Genomic DNA, 17,317 nt, shown 5'->3' with positions numbered 1-17,317 from the left:
ATTGGGAGTCTGAGACAAACCGGAGCTAATAATAACTGGGATAGAATACAATCAGGGAAAACATTGGTACCTTAATATTGAAGGAAATTAATACAAATGAGAAAGGGAAGTACAATAGATTACTTAATCTCAAACATAAATGAAAGCATAATTACTGTCCTAATTAGTTACACATTATATGTTGGCTTTTTTAATACCATACAGGAGAGATGCAGAGGATCCGGAGGAAGAATCAGCAAAAGAAGACATGGTTGGCACGGATGAATCAGTAGTGGTGCCGGTACTACTCGAATACTGGGTTTGGTCTCTTGCAGCAGCGGCATCAGTAGTAGTATCATTGGATGATACATGAGAGAATGGAATGAATTTGTTCATCAAAGGTGAAATGTATGAAGGCAGAGTGATCTTTGAAGGAAGATTAGGCATCGGAGCTTCGAAATTTAGAACATTAATCGCTTGCTTTATCGACGGGCGTAAAATGTGGTCAAGGTGAGCACACCATAATCCAACAACCATCAATCTCTCAATTTGTTTCTCATCATATTCCATTTTCAGCGCTGGATCTACCGCTTCAAGAAGCCTTCCACTGCCATAAAGCTCCCAAACCCAAGCTACAAGGGCTACCTTACTTGATTCCTCTCTGTGTTCCACAGCCCTTCTCCCACAAGCAATTTCCAAAGCAACAACTCCAAAGCTATAAACATCTGATTCTTTACTAGCCTTGCCTGTGGTGACACACTCTGGCGCCATGTAACCCATGGTACCTGCAATTACTGTTGTTTGTGACCCCAACTGATGATCCACTAGCCTGGCTAGCCCAAAATCTCCAAGCTTGGCATTGAAGCTTGAGTCCAACATCACATTACTCGATTTGATATCGCGGTGAACAACACATTGTTCCCCTTCTTCATGGAGATAAAGCAATGCAGAAGCCAAGCCATGAGCAATCTTGTACCTAATTTCCCAAGGTAACGCCATTTTTGTTCCGCGGAAGATATGAAAATCAAGGCTTCCATTCTCCATGTACTCGTAAACAAGTAACAGTTCTCCTTGTTCATGGCACCACCCAACGAGTTGAACCAGATTCCTGTGTCTTAATCGGCTAATGACCTTTATCTCGGATACATACTCCTTCACACCTTGTCTAGACCCTTTGGAGACTCTCTTAACAGCCACTTCCATATTCAAATCACTCAAAAAGCCTTTATAAACACCTCCAAAACCTCCCTCCCCTAGCTTCCTTGTGACATTGAAGTTTTCTGTTGCCTTCACTAATTCATGATAAGAAAACCTCCTAGGCCCTGCTCCTTTCTCAAATTCTTCCTCCATGGCCAACTCAAAGACCACATCACTTTCTTCTTTCCCTCTTTTCCCCTTCCTATACACAAACCAATAACCAGATAGACTCAACCCACTAATCAAGACAACTGAACCAACAACAATTCCTACCACCATTCCCACCTTATTGGATGAATTTGTTGTGGATGGAGTGTTGAAGCTGGAGTAGAACTCCCAAGAGTGAATGGTTTGTGTCTCATTGGTTGTGTTTGTACCAGCTGAAAACCCAATTGTAACCCATTCTGATAAATAATCCTTCAGATTAATAGTCTTAGTAAGAGTAGTCTCTCCATTAAAAACAGGATTTGAGACATAAGTCACATAGAGACTCAAACGCATAATACTTGCATTATAGGTAAGCCAAGCATTACCCAGTTTATTGGTCATGGTTGTATTCCAGTTAACTATTTGATCCGACTGGATGGAGTCTATGTTCATAGCTATATGAGCGTTGCTTGGGTCCCACTGATTCTGAAAAGTATCATACTCCATGGCAATGAATTTAAAACCAGAGTCAGTGGCACTATTATTAACTAGGCCAAGGTACCCACCTGTTGAATTTGGAGGAGCAGTAGAACCGTTGGGAGCAAAGAAGGCAGCAAAGCCATTGATAGTGGGGGAACCATTTATGAGGAAGGTGCAGTGATGGGTGAAATCTGCTAACGTACCTGTGGTTGAATCATATATCTGAACTGGTTGTGCATATGTTGCTCGACCAAAATGTGAAATATTGGATTGGTTTGTTTTGGAGAGTTGAATGATGCTGCCGGATATATGTGCATCGCCCTCGAAGTTGATTTCTGCTGTGTTTGATTGGAAACTCGAGAAATTGAAGGAAGTAGAATTTGCAGAGTGGCTTAATCTGAAGAAGCTGAAAATGGAGATTTGAAGGAGAGCAAGGCAGAGAAGATTCATGTTGAGAGGCTGATGATGAGAAGAAATTCTCGTGTTCGAGCTATAGGACTAGGAGATGAGGTTTTGGTTTTTATTAATTTGGGACAAATGGGTATATTATATTTGTTACATGAGGAAACGTAAATTGTGTTTTGATTGGTCAATGCGTCACAAATAGATGGGAATTTCAAAAAAATCTCTAACCTAGCTGATCAAATCAGAGCAGGTTCAACTTGGGAAGGGGGCACCTCCATGAATGTTTCAACACCCACCAAAGACTGAATCAAATAATTAGTTTTCAAAGTTTTCTTCCCCAGTGTGAATGGCAGTTCTCAACTTATACGACCTTTTTTTTTTTTTTTTTTTTTAATGATAAATGATTTGTTTGTCTACACCAACTTTCTGTTTAGTAAATTTCTGCTGCACATATTTTCCTTTGTTTCAGATTTAAAAGTTTTTTTTTTTCCCCTTCTCAAAAGAGCAAATAGTCTTCTGATAAGCTATGGTTGAAAAACTCAATTTTGGCTGAAATTTTGTCTTTATAGACCAAAATAACGAGTGGTCTTTGGACCAATGAAGAAAAAGAAGAAAAAAAGTGGTCCACATGAGTAAAATTGGAAGTGGACCCCAAATATTTGGCGAATAGTTGTTAATCAATGAGATCCATTATCACTACAGCTAAGACTATAATCTTCTTATCTCCCTTCCATTTTAAAGTCTCAAATTTGATTTTTTTTTTTTTTTTTTGGTGTTAACCAAGGTGTCCAGTCAAATTTATGCGCGCCTCGACTAATCTTTAGGGAGACTAGCGCAGCAATCTATCGTCACGGTCTCCACTGAAATCACAGATGCACTCATGGGGAATCGAACCTAAGACCGTACGCCTATCCACACAATCCCCAATTCGTCCTATTTATATGACAACCCACGGATGGGTATCTCAAATTTGATTTAAACTCAAACAAATTTGATTTTTTTCTCTCAAAGAGCTTATCATGTCACTCCAAAAAGGGGTGAATTACAAAACAATTTTTTTTCTTCGGCTTCTTATTTTTTTTCATGTGAAATGGTAGAGAAGGAAAATTGATTTTTTGTTGTTTGTTTTGACGTATAAGCTCTGCTTGTTTTAGTGTAAAATAGTTGAAAAATTATTTCGCCGTAAAATTTAAAACTGAATTTTTGACCACTTATTTTTTATTTCCGTATATTGTCATAGAGAAGAATATTATAGGTGGTGGTGCAGGGGTTCACACATTTTTTATTTTTTTTTTCCGGATATCACTCTACCAAAATTTATGTATAATTTATCTATAAAATCTTTCCTCATAAAATTTTCAGCATCTTTAATGATCCCTTGGTTGCCTAGGATGTTTCACATATATGATCAGTGTATGCATTAGTGCTCGTCATGCTTCACCTACATGACAACAATGAAGAAATTCAACCCCTTCCAACCATACCTTCTGTCTCTAATATAATCCCCTTTCGCTGAGGCCAGAGTCAATTTCGCTGTTGCAAATCAACAAGAGGTGTGGCATTTCAATTTATGCTTGCGGCGTGCAATTGCAAATGTGTGCTTTTCTTACCATAAATGTTCAAAAATCACATAATAATAATCATTTTCTTTCCAATAATGTGAGCGGGTCTAGTCTCAATCATACCATTTTTCTAATGATTGTTTGTAAGAGATGATGAGTATATTTCAAGATGCTCATTTGGCATTCAAATTTGATGGCCTTGTTATCTATGTCAAAAATTTTCTATTCCCGTATAGTATAAAAAGTATTTCACTTTGTGGAGATTTTAAAAAGAGCAAAAGTTCCTCAAATAGGCCATTTTGATAAGCTATACTGACTGGAAAAATCAAAATTTTAGCTGCTTAAAACACCGAGTCAAAAGAGTGAACCATACGAGTAAAATTGGAGTAGGATGTCCCAATTTTTGCAAATGGTCAATTCATGAGGTCTACTGCCAATAGACTTTGCTTATTTTGGCATATAGTAGTTAAAAAAAAGGAAAAAGTTGGGTATGCCGCCAATATCAAGTATGCTAGCACCCCTTGTGTCTATCTCTCTCTTCCCTTTTTTTGAAATGACCCTCTTATCCTTCCTGAATGATACTCCATCATGTGTTCTTATTGGTGCTATCCACTAGCATACTTGATATCAGCGACATACCTATCCCTCTCCCTTAAAAAAAATATGAAAAATGCTTTTTTTTCTCTAACAAAATTTTTTCATAGTTTTAACTGTTAATCTTCCCTCATTAAATTTTCTACATCATGCAGCTCCTGCACATAGACATAGAGAGTGGTAATATAATGCCCCTACCATTGTGAAACTCCAAAACCCCACCCCCTTCAATACTTATGTGGTTCCTTTATTAGATCCTGTGTTGGTGCAGGGACGGTGTGACCACGGAACATTCCCCCTCCCCCCTTGTTTTACATAAGAATTGGATAGTCTCGCAAAGGTGTATTTTACATCATATTCTACTCCTTAAAAACAAACATTGAAAAAAAAAATTTGACATATAAATATTTTTTAAATAAATGTTTTACATGTGAAAGTAGATATGAAACAAACGGAGCCATTAATGTAAAAGATAACAGATGACAAAAACAAACATTGAAGGAGTAAAATTTCATATAAAATATCATAATTTTATAATCAAGCAAACATGGCCCTTTACAAAATTAACTTATCTTGATGACAAAATAAAGAAAACAAGCTCCTTTCCTAATTGTCCTTAGCAAACCCACCCATTTGACTTTGAATCAGTCAACATCCAACAAGTATCAAAAGTAAAAGAGATTGACCTCATCAAACTACTACCAAGTCATGACAATGGTACTAGCTTGCAAGCTTCTAGCGTAGTGGCCGCAGCAAACTAATGTGTCTGGAATTAATCCAAGGGAGTTGGCGTGATTGACTCTCCATCATCTTCCAAATAAGTGTGGTCCCCTTCGCCCTATGCTCCCAAATAAGTAATACGGACCCTGTGTCTAATACATGGTTTCAAATATTAGTATTGTATCGATATCAGCTGAGATTAATACCTAATTTCTGATCGATTTGAATTGAATTACCCGGATCATTTACGGGGTAAAACAGCAAAAAAATTGTACCTTTTAAAAAAAGCAAAGGTAAAACCAACCGATACTCGCTGATCTGATCCGATCCAATGCCAATATCGATATGATACCGTCCCCTAAATCCATGGTCCAATAGGGGAGTTGTATTATACTTTTGCTTTCTCATCTCTAGTTCGCCGTTGATTAAAGAACTTTTCTCCATAAATAATACAAGGGAAGAATGTTCAACAAGCAAGTGTAATAGAGAAGTGCACTAATAAGACTGGTAAATTGGTATCCTATATTGGAGGGTAGCGAGATCATTTCATGTGAGAGAAAAAAAGATACACATAAGCCAACCAAGCGGTTTGGAGAACCTTTCCCATAATATAAGATAAATACAATAACACCTTATCCCGACTAAATGGGGTTGCTACGTGGATTCGAGCAAAGATAACAAAAGAAAAACAAACATAAATTGAAAAGAGCACGACACAACACAACACAACAAGAAGGTATAATACAAGATCAATATATAAAATAAAATCCAAGAAGTAGTCAAAGGTGTAAAAGCTATGTACAAAAATATTAGAATAATATGTTTACGAAGAAAAAAAAAAGCACAAGATATATATATATATATATAATTTATATATAATTTTTTAGTTGGGATAAGGTTTTGGATGTCATTTGTTGTTGTGTGTGTATATCATACTATTATATAAAAGCACGAAGTGGCAAATCTTTCACTGGACTACTTTACCCCTTTGTTTTCTTCTATTTTTTATATTCCAATATCATACTATTAGTATAATTTTATATTTTTTATATTCCATACTTACTCTCCTTCTTTCTCTCAAACTCCTTCTCTTTCCAATAATTAGAGTCAAAGAGAATAATTAGAGTCAAAGAGAGAGTTGATTTCCTTCTCTCTCCCAAACTCTCCCAATTTTTCTCTACTCTCCTTCTTTCTCTCAACTCCTTCTCTTTCCAATAATTAGAGTCAAAGAGAGAGTTGATTTCCTTCTCTCTCCCAAACTCTCCCACGCAAGATCTCTCCCCTTTTGTTTTATTTTATATTCTTTTATAAATTAAATATTATTGGTACCCTTCTATTTTTTATATTCCAATGATTTTTCTCTACCCTCCTTCTTTTTCTCAAACTCCTTCTCTTTCCAAAAGGCCCAATTACATCCTTCAATGATGATTTCGGAAAGATTACAACCACTTTGTACATGTTGAGATAGGAGAGCCGTGGTTAGGAGGGTTTTTGCGTTGCCAATTAAATTATTTTTCAATCTAAATTATTTTAGTTCAAGGAATCAAGTCTTAGGCTTTCATATGGGTTTCAAGCTATTTTGTGTAGAAACATCTCCGGCAGCTCCTCTTGAGAGGTAGAAAGAAATCAATTCAGCCTCTACATGCTACACAGGTTCTTTACAATATCTCTTTGTCTTCTTTCGCTTTAAAGTTTAATAAAATTTAAAAGTTTAACTCATCTTTTCAGGCTCTATACAGGTTGTAGAGCAAATTATATGAGTTATTCATTTTTTAAATTTTAATTTGTATTAATGCTATGGATTGATTCGGGTAGAAGTTCCTATAATTCATAGCAAATTATATTGTTGCGGATAAAAATGTAATTTCTAGGAATCATATTATGTTTGTCATACTTTCAACTGATTTTGCATCACTCAGATTTTAGGTTCTGAAATAGCTTTCTGTTAATTTTCTCTTTGTTTGTTCTATCTCTGCACTTCTTTTTATATAGATTTCACATTGTTCTGAAAAATATACAGAATATTCAGTGCAATTTCAATATGTCCAGAACACATATTGGGAAAACAAATTTGATCAACCAATTCCTATTTTTGATTGAAGAATTGGGGATTCTGACTGGACCATATAGAATATGGGCTTAGGACTTAGTAATGATAAGATTATTCTAAAAAAATGGAAATCCAATATAGTCCTTGAATCTTGATACACAATAGAATCATACCTACCATTACCAGGGCTCCTTATATTTTTCTTCAGGAGGAGGGGAGATGAAAGAAAAAGAATCACAGAGAGCAAAAAAGAAAAATAAAAGGGAATATCTTTTTTTTTGTTTTGATAAGCAGAATAGGGAATATCAAGAGACATGGAATCATGGATAGTTTCTTTTGATTAATGTAAAGTGGGAAAGAACGAGTAGCTCAATTTTTGAAGTCTCTGTTCAAAGTTCAAATCCCTGTAGTTTGAAAGTTGAAATGGAATCATTGGTGGGGTATCAAAGGATTAAAGGTTACCTTTGAAGGTCTAAACCATAGCGCTGAACCCTTTGTTGGGAATGGGGACTTGTGTTTCCACTCGCTGAGGAATCAGATGGTTGAATCCGCCGACTCTGATTAAAGGTGGAACGAACTACGAAGGTTTCAAGAATCGGGAATTGGAGACGATTCAGCTAGGAATCGGTGGTCTACTAGGCGGAATCATGGACCAGAACCTAGAATTCGTTGAAATTTCAGACCTCAGGGCTAATTCTAGGGATTTCTGGGATCGACTGATTCCGATCCAGTCGGCACTGACCGATTCCATCCCTATTTCGCCTTTTTATCACAATGACAGTCTCAAACTGGATTTCACTCTTATGAATTTAAGAATTAGGAGGGATAGACACACCACCCCCATGCGGTAAGTTAACCAGCGATACCAATGGGGACATGGGATAAGGTATCATTTTGAGGGAGAATCATTTTAAAGACAGAAGAGAGATAGATACATCTACCAGAAAAGTGTATAAAATTTGAAATGGAGATATGTTCTCTAAGCTCACAAAAAAATGAAAAAAAAAGAGATGTATGAGAAAATGGCATACGATAGTACACCAATGAATAGCGATAAATAATTTTGTACATAAAACTAGAGAGGTCATTCACGAGAGAGGGAGAGAGAGGGGGAGGGTGTTAGTGTATCCTCTAATCAACTGAGCGAACTTTAACCTTTTCCATATGTGCAAGGGAGCATAATTCATAATCTCACTATTGGGTCGATCCATACATCTCGATTGATCGGGATTGATTGAGAATCAATTCTGATTCTTGATCGCTATCATTAGATTATTGGGATTGGTTGAGAATCGATTCCGATTCTTGATCACTATCGTATCCAACTGAAGCACTGAAGCAGTGGAGGCATTCATCTAAGTACCAGAAAAGAGAAGGGAAGAACAGTTACTGTAATGCAAATTATATTAATGAACAAAATAGTTTCAAATTTTACAAAGCAAGAAAAAATTCCGAACCTAATACGGACGAAGTTTAGGACATTGTCCACAAGGAACCACCATTGTCGATGACATTAGAGAATGTAGTTGGGAATGCAAAATTAAATTGTACGATTACATTGTTTAAACCATTCACGTAATAAAAAATAAAACAAGATGCCAAAGAGGCAATGGGTGAGTCCCACTGTTCTCAAGCTCTTGGTTCACCCGCACAAGGTCCAATGGATCTTATGATTCTGTGCATTTATCGTATACTTTTTATCATATCACCAGTGTTAGTTCTTATGATTCTATGCATTGATTTAGTTGATTTTTGGTAGAATATTGATAGCATTATATTCAGTTTCTATAATGTTATAAATTATGAATTCTATGCTTTCTAATATCATTGATTCCACTATCCATAATGAACATTGTGTATTCAACTAATCAATCATTTTATATAGGAAGGATGACAAATATTATCCATATAAATCAATTAACGTCATACGAAAATGATTGGAAAATAAAGGTTTTGGTACTGAACAAAAGTGAAATCAAGGAATACAAAAATGCAAAAGGACCTGGAAAGTTTCAAAAAATAACTTTATTGGATGATGAGGTACTTTCAAATAATTATTTAATTAATGTATACTTCTAATTCTTTTTTAATTATTTATACTTCTAATTTCAATTTAATATTCATTGTTCTATATTTTTGCAGGAAACAAAAATACAAGCAATATTTTTCAATGATATTGTTGATAACTTATGTGATACATTGAATGCTGGAAAAACTTATTTTATTTCTGATGCAATCGTAAAAAAAGTGAATCCAAATTTTAAAAATGTCAACAAAGAACATGAACTAACTCTCAATGCCAATTCAAAAATTGAAGAAGTTGAAGATTGCTTAGATGTAGAAAAATCAAAGTATAATTTTACTAAGCTCAATAAATTGAAATGGAATGCTGACACATGCAAAAGGAATGAATTATTAGGTATGTATTTAGATTATTTTTTATAAAATATAAGTTGTTATTGATAATTATCTATTAATAAAAAAATTTAACATCAATTCTTCTTATTGATTTAATGCAGATGTTATTGGAATACTTGTACAAGTTCAAAATGCATTCACCATAACAACAATATTTAATGTCAAAAAAAATAAAAGAGAAATAAAAATAATGGACAAAGAGTAAGTTTTTCACAATGTTAATCATTGTATAGTAATATCTAACATATTTACTAATTATATTACTCAATTGTAATGATTAATAGGAGTACCCCGATATTGCTGACATTATGGGAAAATTATGCAACAAATGAAGGGAGCAAATTGCTGGACATTGTATCACAAAATCCTATAATTGCTTTTTCAGTAGTTTCTCAAGTAGAGTACCAAGGTAATATACATATAATCCTAATTATAAAAATTAACGAATGATTTCAATAATCTAACTACATTCTATAATTGATAGGTGGCTCACTTGGTACAACAGGATTTACATCAATTGAAATAAATCCAACGATTCCAGAAGCAGAAGATTTAAAGCAATGGTAAATATTAGAATTAATCAAATAATTATACATATTGTTTAATTATTTTATATATTTAACGTATTTATATTATTTTGTTGGTTCAAATCAAAAGATGGACAAGAGAAAAAAATACTCAACATGTCAAAAGAAGAGAAATTCAAAAAATATGAACATGTTGTAATGAAAGATTTAACGGAAAGGCAATACAAAACTATCCTGGTAAGTGAATATAATTCTTTAATTTATTTAAATTAAAAAAATATATAATTTCAATATAATTTGTACACATCTAATCTCTACAAATTTGCAGAATAAATATTATTCAATTGAAGGAAGAATCATAAATTTGGAAAATGAGATACCATGGTACAATGCTTGCAAAGCATGTAACAAAAAGGTACAATTAAAGGGAGATAGTGCAAGATGTGAACACTGATGATACAAAATATACACAAAAGTAAGAAGCTTAGACCATTTACTTAATAAACATCAAATTTTATTTAGAAAAATATAAACTAATTACTATTATTTATTGATAGGTATATGGGAAGATTCAAGGTGACAGATTCAACTGATACAATAATTGTTACAATCTTTGAGAATCTTGAAACAATTACAGGATGTTCAGCAAGTGAATATGCAAGATCACCAGAAAAGGTAAAAAAATACACATACAAAATATGTTAAATGCAAAAATATAGTAAATCCTATAACTCTTCTTTTTTTATGTGTTGCAGTACTCACAGATTATACATTCATGTCTATCCAAACAATATTGTTTCTACTTCAAAATGGATGCAAGAAATGATGAAAGTCGAATAACAAGACAAATTGTTGCGGATACCATTAAAGAAAGAAATGTCGATACAAAAAGGATCATAGATGTCGAAGAGTACGAAGACAAAAAAATAAAAAAAATAAAAATAGAGAAATATTGAGCAATGTTATTTACTCATTATCCTTAAACAATCATTATCTTTTGTTCATATTTGGATCCCAGATTTAAGATGCTTTTAAAATTTTATGTTATAAATAAAAAGGTTTAAATGCTTAGCTAGATATTAAATTTCAATTTAATTCTATATTTCTCTCATCCACATAAATACACATACTAATTATCAATGTTATGCCACACACTTTAGGAAAAATATTTCGCTACACGTGCATTTGCACGTGTGTATTTACTAGTATATATATATATATATATATATTAAAGAAAAACAGAAGTGGGAAAAACTAGCAAAACCATTCAATCCAAGTCAATACGGGCTCGTCCATGCTCTGTCCCCTTCTTAAAATAGGAGGTTTCAAATCTAATAAGAGAAACTCAAACATTAAATTGCAAGTGTAATGGTACAACTCAAATAAAAATGTAAAATAATCTTGAAAATAAAAAGAAAATTTTATTGCAAAATAAAGAATCCAGTATAGGTTATAAGGGTAAGAATTTGTTCGACTTTGAAAAGGTCATCTTCTAAATGTAATGATCAAGCTTCTTCAACTCATCTTCTACCTCTCGTTGTAGTGCTCAAGAATTGAAACTTCTCAATAATCGAAACTTACTTTGATAACAAATTGATGCAGTTTAATCTACAAAGCTCCGAATAAGATTTTACCCAGTCTTGTAATTAAATTTTTTTTGTCCCTAACAATATGATGCGGACCAAATAAGATAACAAATGTTTTTTTTTTTTTTTGTTTCCTTTCCTTGACGATATGATGTAGACCAGATAATATGAATGAAGTTTATTTTTAGAGAAAATTACACTCCCCTCCCCTGTTTGTTTCAAGTATTACAAAACCCTCCCCTACGAAGTTTGATATTACACCCCCTCCCCTGTAAGTTTTAGATTCTATCAACCATACCTTGGCCATGAGTGAGGAAACATTAAGTGTATTACAATTTTTTCAAAAACCCCAAAATACCCCCANGGGGTGGGAGGGGGGGATATACCATAGAAACGTATTCTAAAACCATGTAAAGCTTCCATCTCACCAATTCAAAGTGGTAGGTAGAGAGACACCCGTACATATATATGGGGGCGGTAGGCTAATTAATAACCAATATGGGACTAAACTCCGAACATAACCAAGGCTTCTCTATCTAATCATTCAGAATTCCAAGACCTTCGTAAAAGGAATTGCATTATGCACAATATAGTACTATACATAGGCATAGTATTATGAAACCCCTTGCGAAAACAATTTTGGAGATTTTTGGGACTTTCCGTCCTCTAGGTTACTACAAGCTAAACATTGATGGATGTTCACTTGGTAACCCGGGATGCTGATCAGGTGTGGGTGGTATTCTATGGAATGATGTGAGATCCCCTCTTGGCTGCTTTGCTCATTATGAAAGTGTTGGGACAAACTAAATGGAAGAATTCTTAGTATTTTTTATAGGGATCCAAATGGCTCTCGACAATGTGGATTGAGAGTGACTCTATGGCTGTTGTCAATGGAATAAGGAACCAAGAGATCCCTTAGTGCTTTAAGCAAAAATGGTGGCACTTCATGAACTATTTGGACAACATAGAATGGAGAATATCTCACTGCTACAGAGAAATAAACAATTGTGGTGGATAAACTTGCAAAGCATGCGGCGGCTACAAGAACCACAATTTTCTGGACCTAGTCTCCTCTTTTTTTAGCTTATGATTTAAACTGGGACTTTCAGAAATTAAAAGACCCATATATAGATTTATCTAATTTTCTTTGGGTTATCTTGTTACCTCTGATGATGGCCATGCCGAAGATGGACTAGAGAGACAATAGTTCTTTGTTTTCCCCATATTTTTTTAATAATAATATTCATTTGCTTATCTTTGGCACAAAAAAAATAAGTACTATACATAGGTTGGGTCCCCCCAACAAAAACATGAAATTTGTAATTTTCTATCCTTTTTATATTTAATTATTTATTATGATATCCTATATCGGATCTTTTATATATATGTATATATATATATCAGGAAAGTGTGGAAAAGCCTCCACCAAACATATTATTTAAAAAAATCTAAAGAAGTCTTTCCTGCTCTTTAACAGAGTAAGTTGTACAAGAAAATCAGAAATGTCACACCATCAAACTTTGGACAAATGAACTAGAGAAGCATTCAAGGTTACAAGATGAGAGACATAACAGAACTGAACAAATTCAAAATTACTACAAAGAAGCAAAATATTAGAAACTATGATACCAGAAGCCCAGACCAGAGTTACCGCTGAATCATTTAAACTAGAAACATGCCCCAGCAAGTCAAAACAACATTGGATCCTTTGTAAGCAGAGACTACGAGCAAAAGAACTCCATCCCTTATTGCTACAGCTTCCACTGAAGATGCTGAAAAACTTCGACCATTCTTACACTTTGCAATAACAAATTTCTTTCCCATATCCTGAATGTAAACTCCCTTGCTACCACACTTACTATTAGAAGACCAAATACCATCTAAGAACACATTATAACAATTAGAAGCTGAACAAGGAAACAAAGAACAAGGGGCAAGAGGAACAGATTGATTAGCATACTGATTCCTACTCAATCAAAGACCTCCTTCCTCAGAGGAGTGAAAGAAACCCTGAATCACATGCATGACAGAGGGATTAATATGGTTAAACACATACTTGTTCCTGGTCTTCAAAATGTGCAAGAGGAGAGTTTTGTACCCACTATAGGATAGCATCTTCAGGGATAGGAATTGCCTAGGTAAATTAAGAAACTGATGAAGAAGATCCAACATGCTAGAACCCCCCAAAATGCTAGTGTTTAGCCTATAAGGAGATGCTTTTCAGCAATCAGTAGCAAACTCACAAAAGAAAAGGCAATTAGTAAGTACTATGTCCTTTGTTTTAGAGTATAAAGGACAATGGGGGTTGGGGAAAATGTGATGCCTAAGTAGACATTCATTAACAGTTATAAAATTAGTACAACACTTCCATAAAAATAGATGTATTTCGGGGGTATTTTAAGCTTCCAAAGGTGCTTCCAGATATGGGATTGGGAAGATCCAGAACCTACAGCTGAATTATTCTGGTGCAAATGAAAGTCTAAGAAATAAGCTGACTTTACTGAGAAAATACTAGAAACAACAGCTCTCCAAAACCATGAATCTGGTTTAGAGGAACAACTTAAAGGAATTGCAAGAATGGTCAAAGCTTCTGCAGAAGAAAAGGAGTTAATGATTAGATTAGACTTCCACCATGCATAATTCTGATCAATTAAATCAGAAACAACATTTAAATCTCCCCAGGCTGATAATCTTCCCATTACCTGTTAAAGGGACTTAGATATCAGCATATATTTTTGTACTAACCCCTTTATCGGATCTGACAGTGAAATAACTAAACGGATATGGATATTGATTCACTTTTATCCATTCCATATTAATCAATTCATTTACACCCTACAACTTGGAATAAAGTTTATCTGTGGAAATGAAGGTGAAGATAACACCCTATATATTTTTATAAATCTCACCTTCAAGGCTGGTTCACATTAGCATAGCATATAGGGTGAGCTTCAAACTTCTAAACCTCATCTATTTGAAGTCATCGGACTTGGGATCTAGTTCTTCTAGGTGTCTCCTTATTAATAAGCAAATCTAAGAGTATGCATCAATCTAGAGTTATTGATAGAGATCAAAGTAATTCGGATTTATGTCGTATCCCTACATATCTTATGTCTTGCTTCTTGTTTTAAAAAAAAAAGATTCAACTAGATAAAATCAATGCCCAATTTTGGCATGGTGAAACTATTGATAATTACTACCATTGCCATTTGGACAATGTCTAGTGGATTTGCTAAACCAGAGCATGGTGTAGTGGCCATGGGAATCTTTACTTATCTTCTAGATATTAAGTATGTAATTAAAATGTTTGAATCTGTGAAAGTTTCAAAGCAATAACAATTTTTTTTTTTTAATCTTAATGTATTCCGATAAAAAAAAAAATTTGAACATCAATGTGAAACATTTTCTTTTTTCACCAAAAGTTCGAACCGGCAAGAGGAGGTACTCGTAGGTGTAGATTAGGTACTGTAGACTGTGGAAACTTTTTTTTTTTTTTGATAAGTTGTGGAAACTTACTCTAACACCATGTAAAGCTTCCATCCCACTAATTCGAACTGATAGGTGGAGAGACGCCAATGTATATAAGGGGGCAGGTAGGCTAATTAGTAGCCGATGTGGGATTAAACTCTGACACAACAAAAATACACACCATGGGCAAAAAAAAAAAAAATTAATTCTCAACCCAATCAATAAGAGATCCAACATCTCCATGAAAGGAATCATATTAGGCAGAACATAGTAGTACCATATATAGGTTGGGTTCCCCTTGACCCCCATTGACATAAGCTTAAATTTTATATTTTTTTACCCTCCCCATCAATTCTAAATATAAGGAGGAGAGACTCCCATGTGTCTAATGGGGACGGTAGGCCAATAGTAGCCAATTTGAGACCAAACTCCTAACATAACCAAGATATGTACACATAAAAAACAAGGCTTCTCAATCTAATCAATAAGGCATCCAAGTTCTCTCAAAAAGGAATCGAATTAGGCACAATATTGTACCATATATAGGTTCGGTTGTCCACCTAACATAAACATAAAATTTGTATTTTTCTACCCCTTTCTATATTTATCAGTATAATTACCCATATCAGATCTGATACTAGAATAATTAAACGTATATGAATATGGATTCACCAATATCCATTCTTTATTAATCAATCCATTTACAGCCCTACAGCTTGGAATGAAGTCATTGAACCTCTGAAAAAAAAACTAAGCATGCATCAAGATAGTTGGATTGGCATCTTTTTCAATAAACTTCAATTTGAAAATCATGATTAGAAATTTACTTGTAAGGGCTCTTGAGAAATGAAGAAAAAATAACTTTTTTTTTTTACTTAAATTGTAAGCAGGTGAGATCTCCCACCCACCCACCCACCCACCCACCCACAAACCATTTAATCAAAATCCACACACAACAACAGGGAGAAGAAGAGAAAGGTGGAGGAGAAGAGCCAGATGAAGAATCCAACCCTCATGATAAACCCTAACCCAAAACAGAATCCTGACCTTAACCATGAAAGAAGAAGAAGACAAGATGGATTAGTTTTCCCTCTCCTTTCTTTGTTGTGGGAGGAATTCAATACCTGAACTGCCAACTGCCCTTGCAACGAGGTGTGAAACTGAAATTTTTTTCTGAGCCCTCTTTCCTGACAAACATCACGAGGCAAGGATCATACAAGGTGCGTTCTTGACTCCCATCTTTTAACACCCCAGAAATCTACACCCACCCCTCCGTCCTTTCCCAGTTCATCCTTTTCTTCATTAGCTGCAACAACAACAATATACATAAAACAATAACAATTGAGAACAACTACTCAAAACCATATCAAGAAATACAATTTGTATCCTTATCAATTTCCAGTACTGGTGTCAATGTGCTAGAACGGTTTTGGTCGGTTTCAATAAGTTAGGCATGGTCTCATTTATAAATGGTTGCTCATAAATGATTATTCGATCTTTAATTGGGGTACTAATAATCAGGATAAAAGGGTCTTAAATGGGCTAATGATACACATTTATTTCTAAACAGACTCTAAATGCATTGGGCTGGGTAAACAGGATCTAAAAGATCTCTAAGTGGATTATAAACGAGCTTTAAACACGGTAGACTGAGTCAGGCTTGATCGGCATCCGTCGATTAGCACCCTTGCATAAGGAGCGAGCAAATGTTAGTCGAGGCGAGCTTGAGGACAAAACGTTTAATAAATCCGCTTTAATTATTTCTTCGACTTTTCCCGGTCAGTCTCAATCCGGCTGAAAATTACAGGCTGAGTTTCTCTTCACTTTTATTGAGTAATTTTGACTTTGTAAAAAGGAGGTGGGAGTGTGATAATGAAACCGCTTTAATTTTGGGTCGTATCATTGACTTTATTGACTATGAGCAAAAATCACAAAAATATTGTACCTAAACTGTATTTGATTGCAGTTTCTGTATCTATTCTTGGTATGTGGGAAACCAAATCAAATATTATACTGGCTGACACCCTTAAAAATCTATATATACTATTTGCTGTCAAAAACAATATATATATATATATATCATACTATATATATATATATATTATATTATATTATATAAAAGCACGAAGTGGCAAATCTTTCATTGGACTACTTTACCCCTTTGTTTCCTTCTATTTTTTATAT

At 34.4% G+C, this 17,317-nt stretch overlaps 1 protein-coding gene and 1 long non-coding RNA gene across 2 annotated transcripts; both read right to left on the bottom strand.

Moving 5' to 3' along the window:
* Positions 1–51: 51 nt before the first annotated feature.
* LOC122081286 (L-type lectin-domain containing receptor kinase IX.1-like) lies at positions 52–2,571 on the bottom strand. The gene has a single exon (XM_042648331.1). The coding sequence runs from the start codon at positions 2,251–2,253 to the stop codon at positions 175–177; it is 2,079 nt and encodes a 692-aa protein (XP_042504265.1). The 5' UTR covers positions 2,254–2,571; the 3' UTR covers positions 52–174.
* A 2,273-nt stretch (positions 2,572–4,844) lies between these two features.
* Positions 4,845–6,017, bottom strand: LOC122081298. The gene is made up of 2 exons (XR_006141062.1): positions 5,360–6,017; positions 4,845–5,236 (listed from the first exon to the last, which is right to left on the bottom strand). It is a non-coding gene; the product is annotated as an uncharacterized LOC122081298 (long non-coding RNA).
* Positions 6,018–17,317: the final 11,300 nt, after the last annotated feature.

This window comes from Macadamia integrifolia, chromosome 1 (genome assembly GCF_013358625.1).
Source record: "Macadamia integrifolia cultivar HAES 741 chromosome 1, SCU_Mint_v3, whole genome shotgun sequence".
Lineage (NCBI taxonomy): Eukaryota > Viridiplantae > Streptophyta > Magnoliopsida > Proteales > Proteaceae > Macadamia > Macadamia integrifolia.
The sequence above is the reverse complement of the archived record's forward strand: the minus strand, read 5'-3'. Positions and strand labels throughout refer to the sequence as shown.

Coding starts and splice junctions, on each gene's coding strand:
- LOC122081286 (XM_042648331.1), bottom strand. CDS start 2,253: ATGAATCTTCTCTGCCTTGCTCTCCTTCAAATCTCCATTTTCAGCTTC.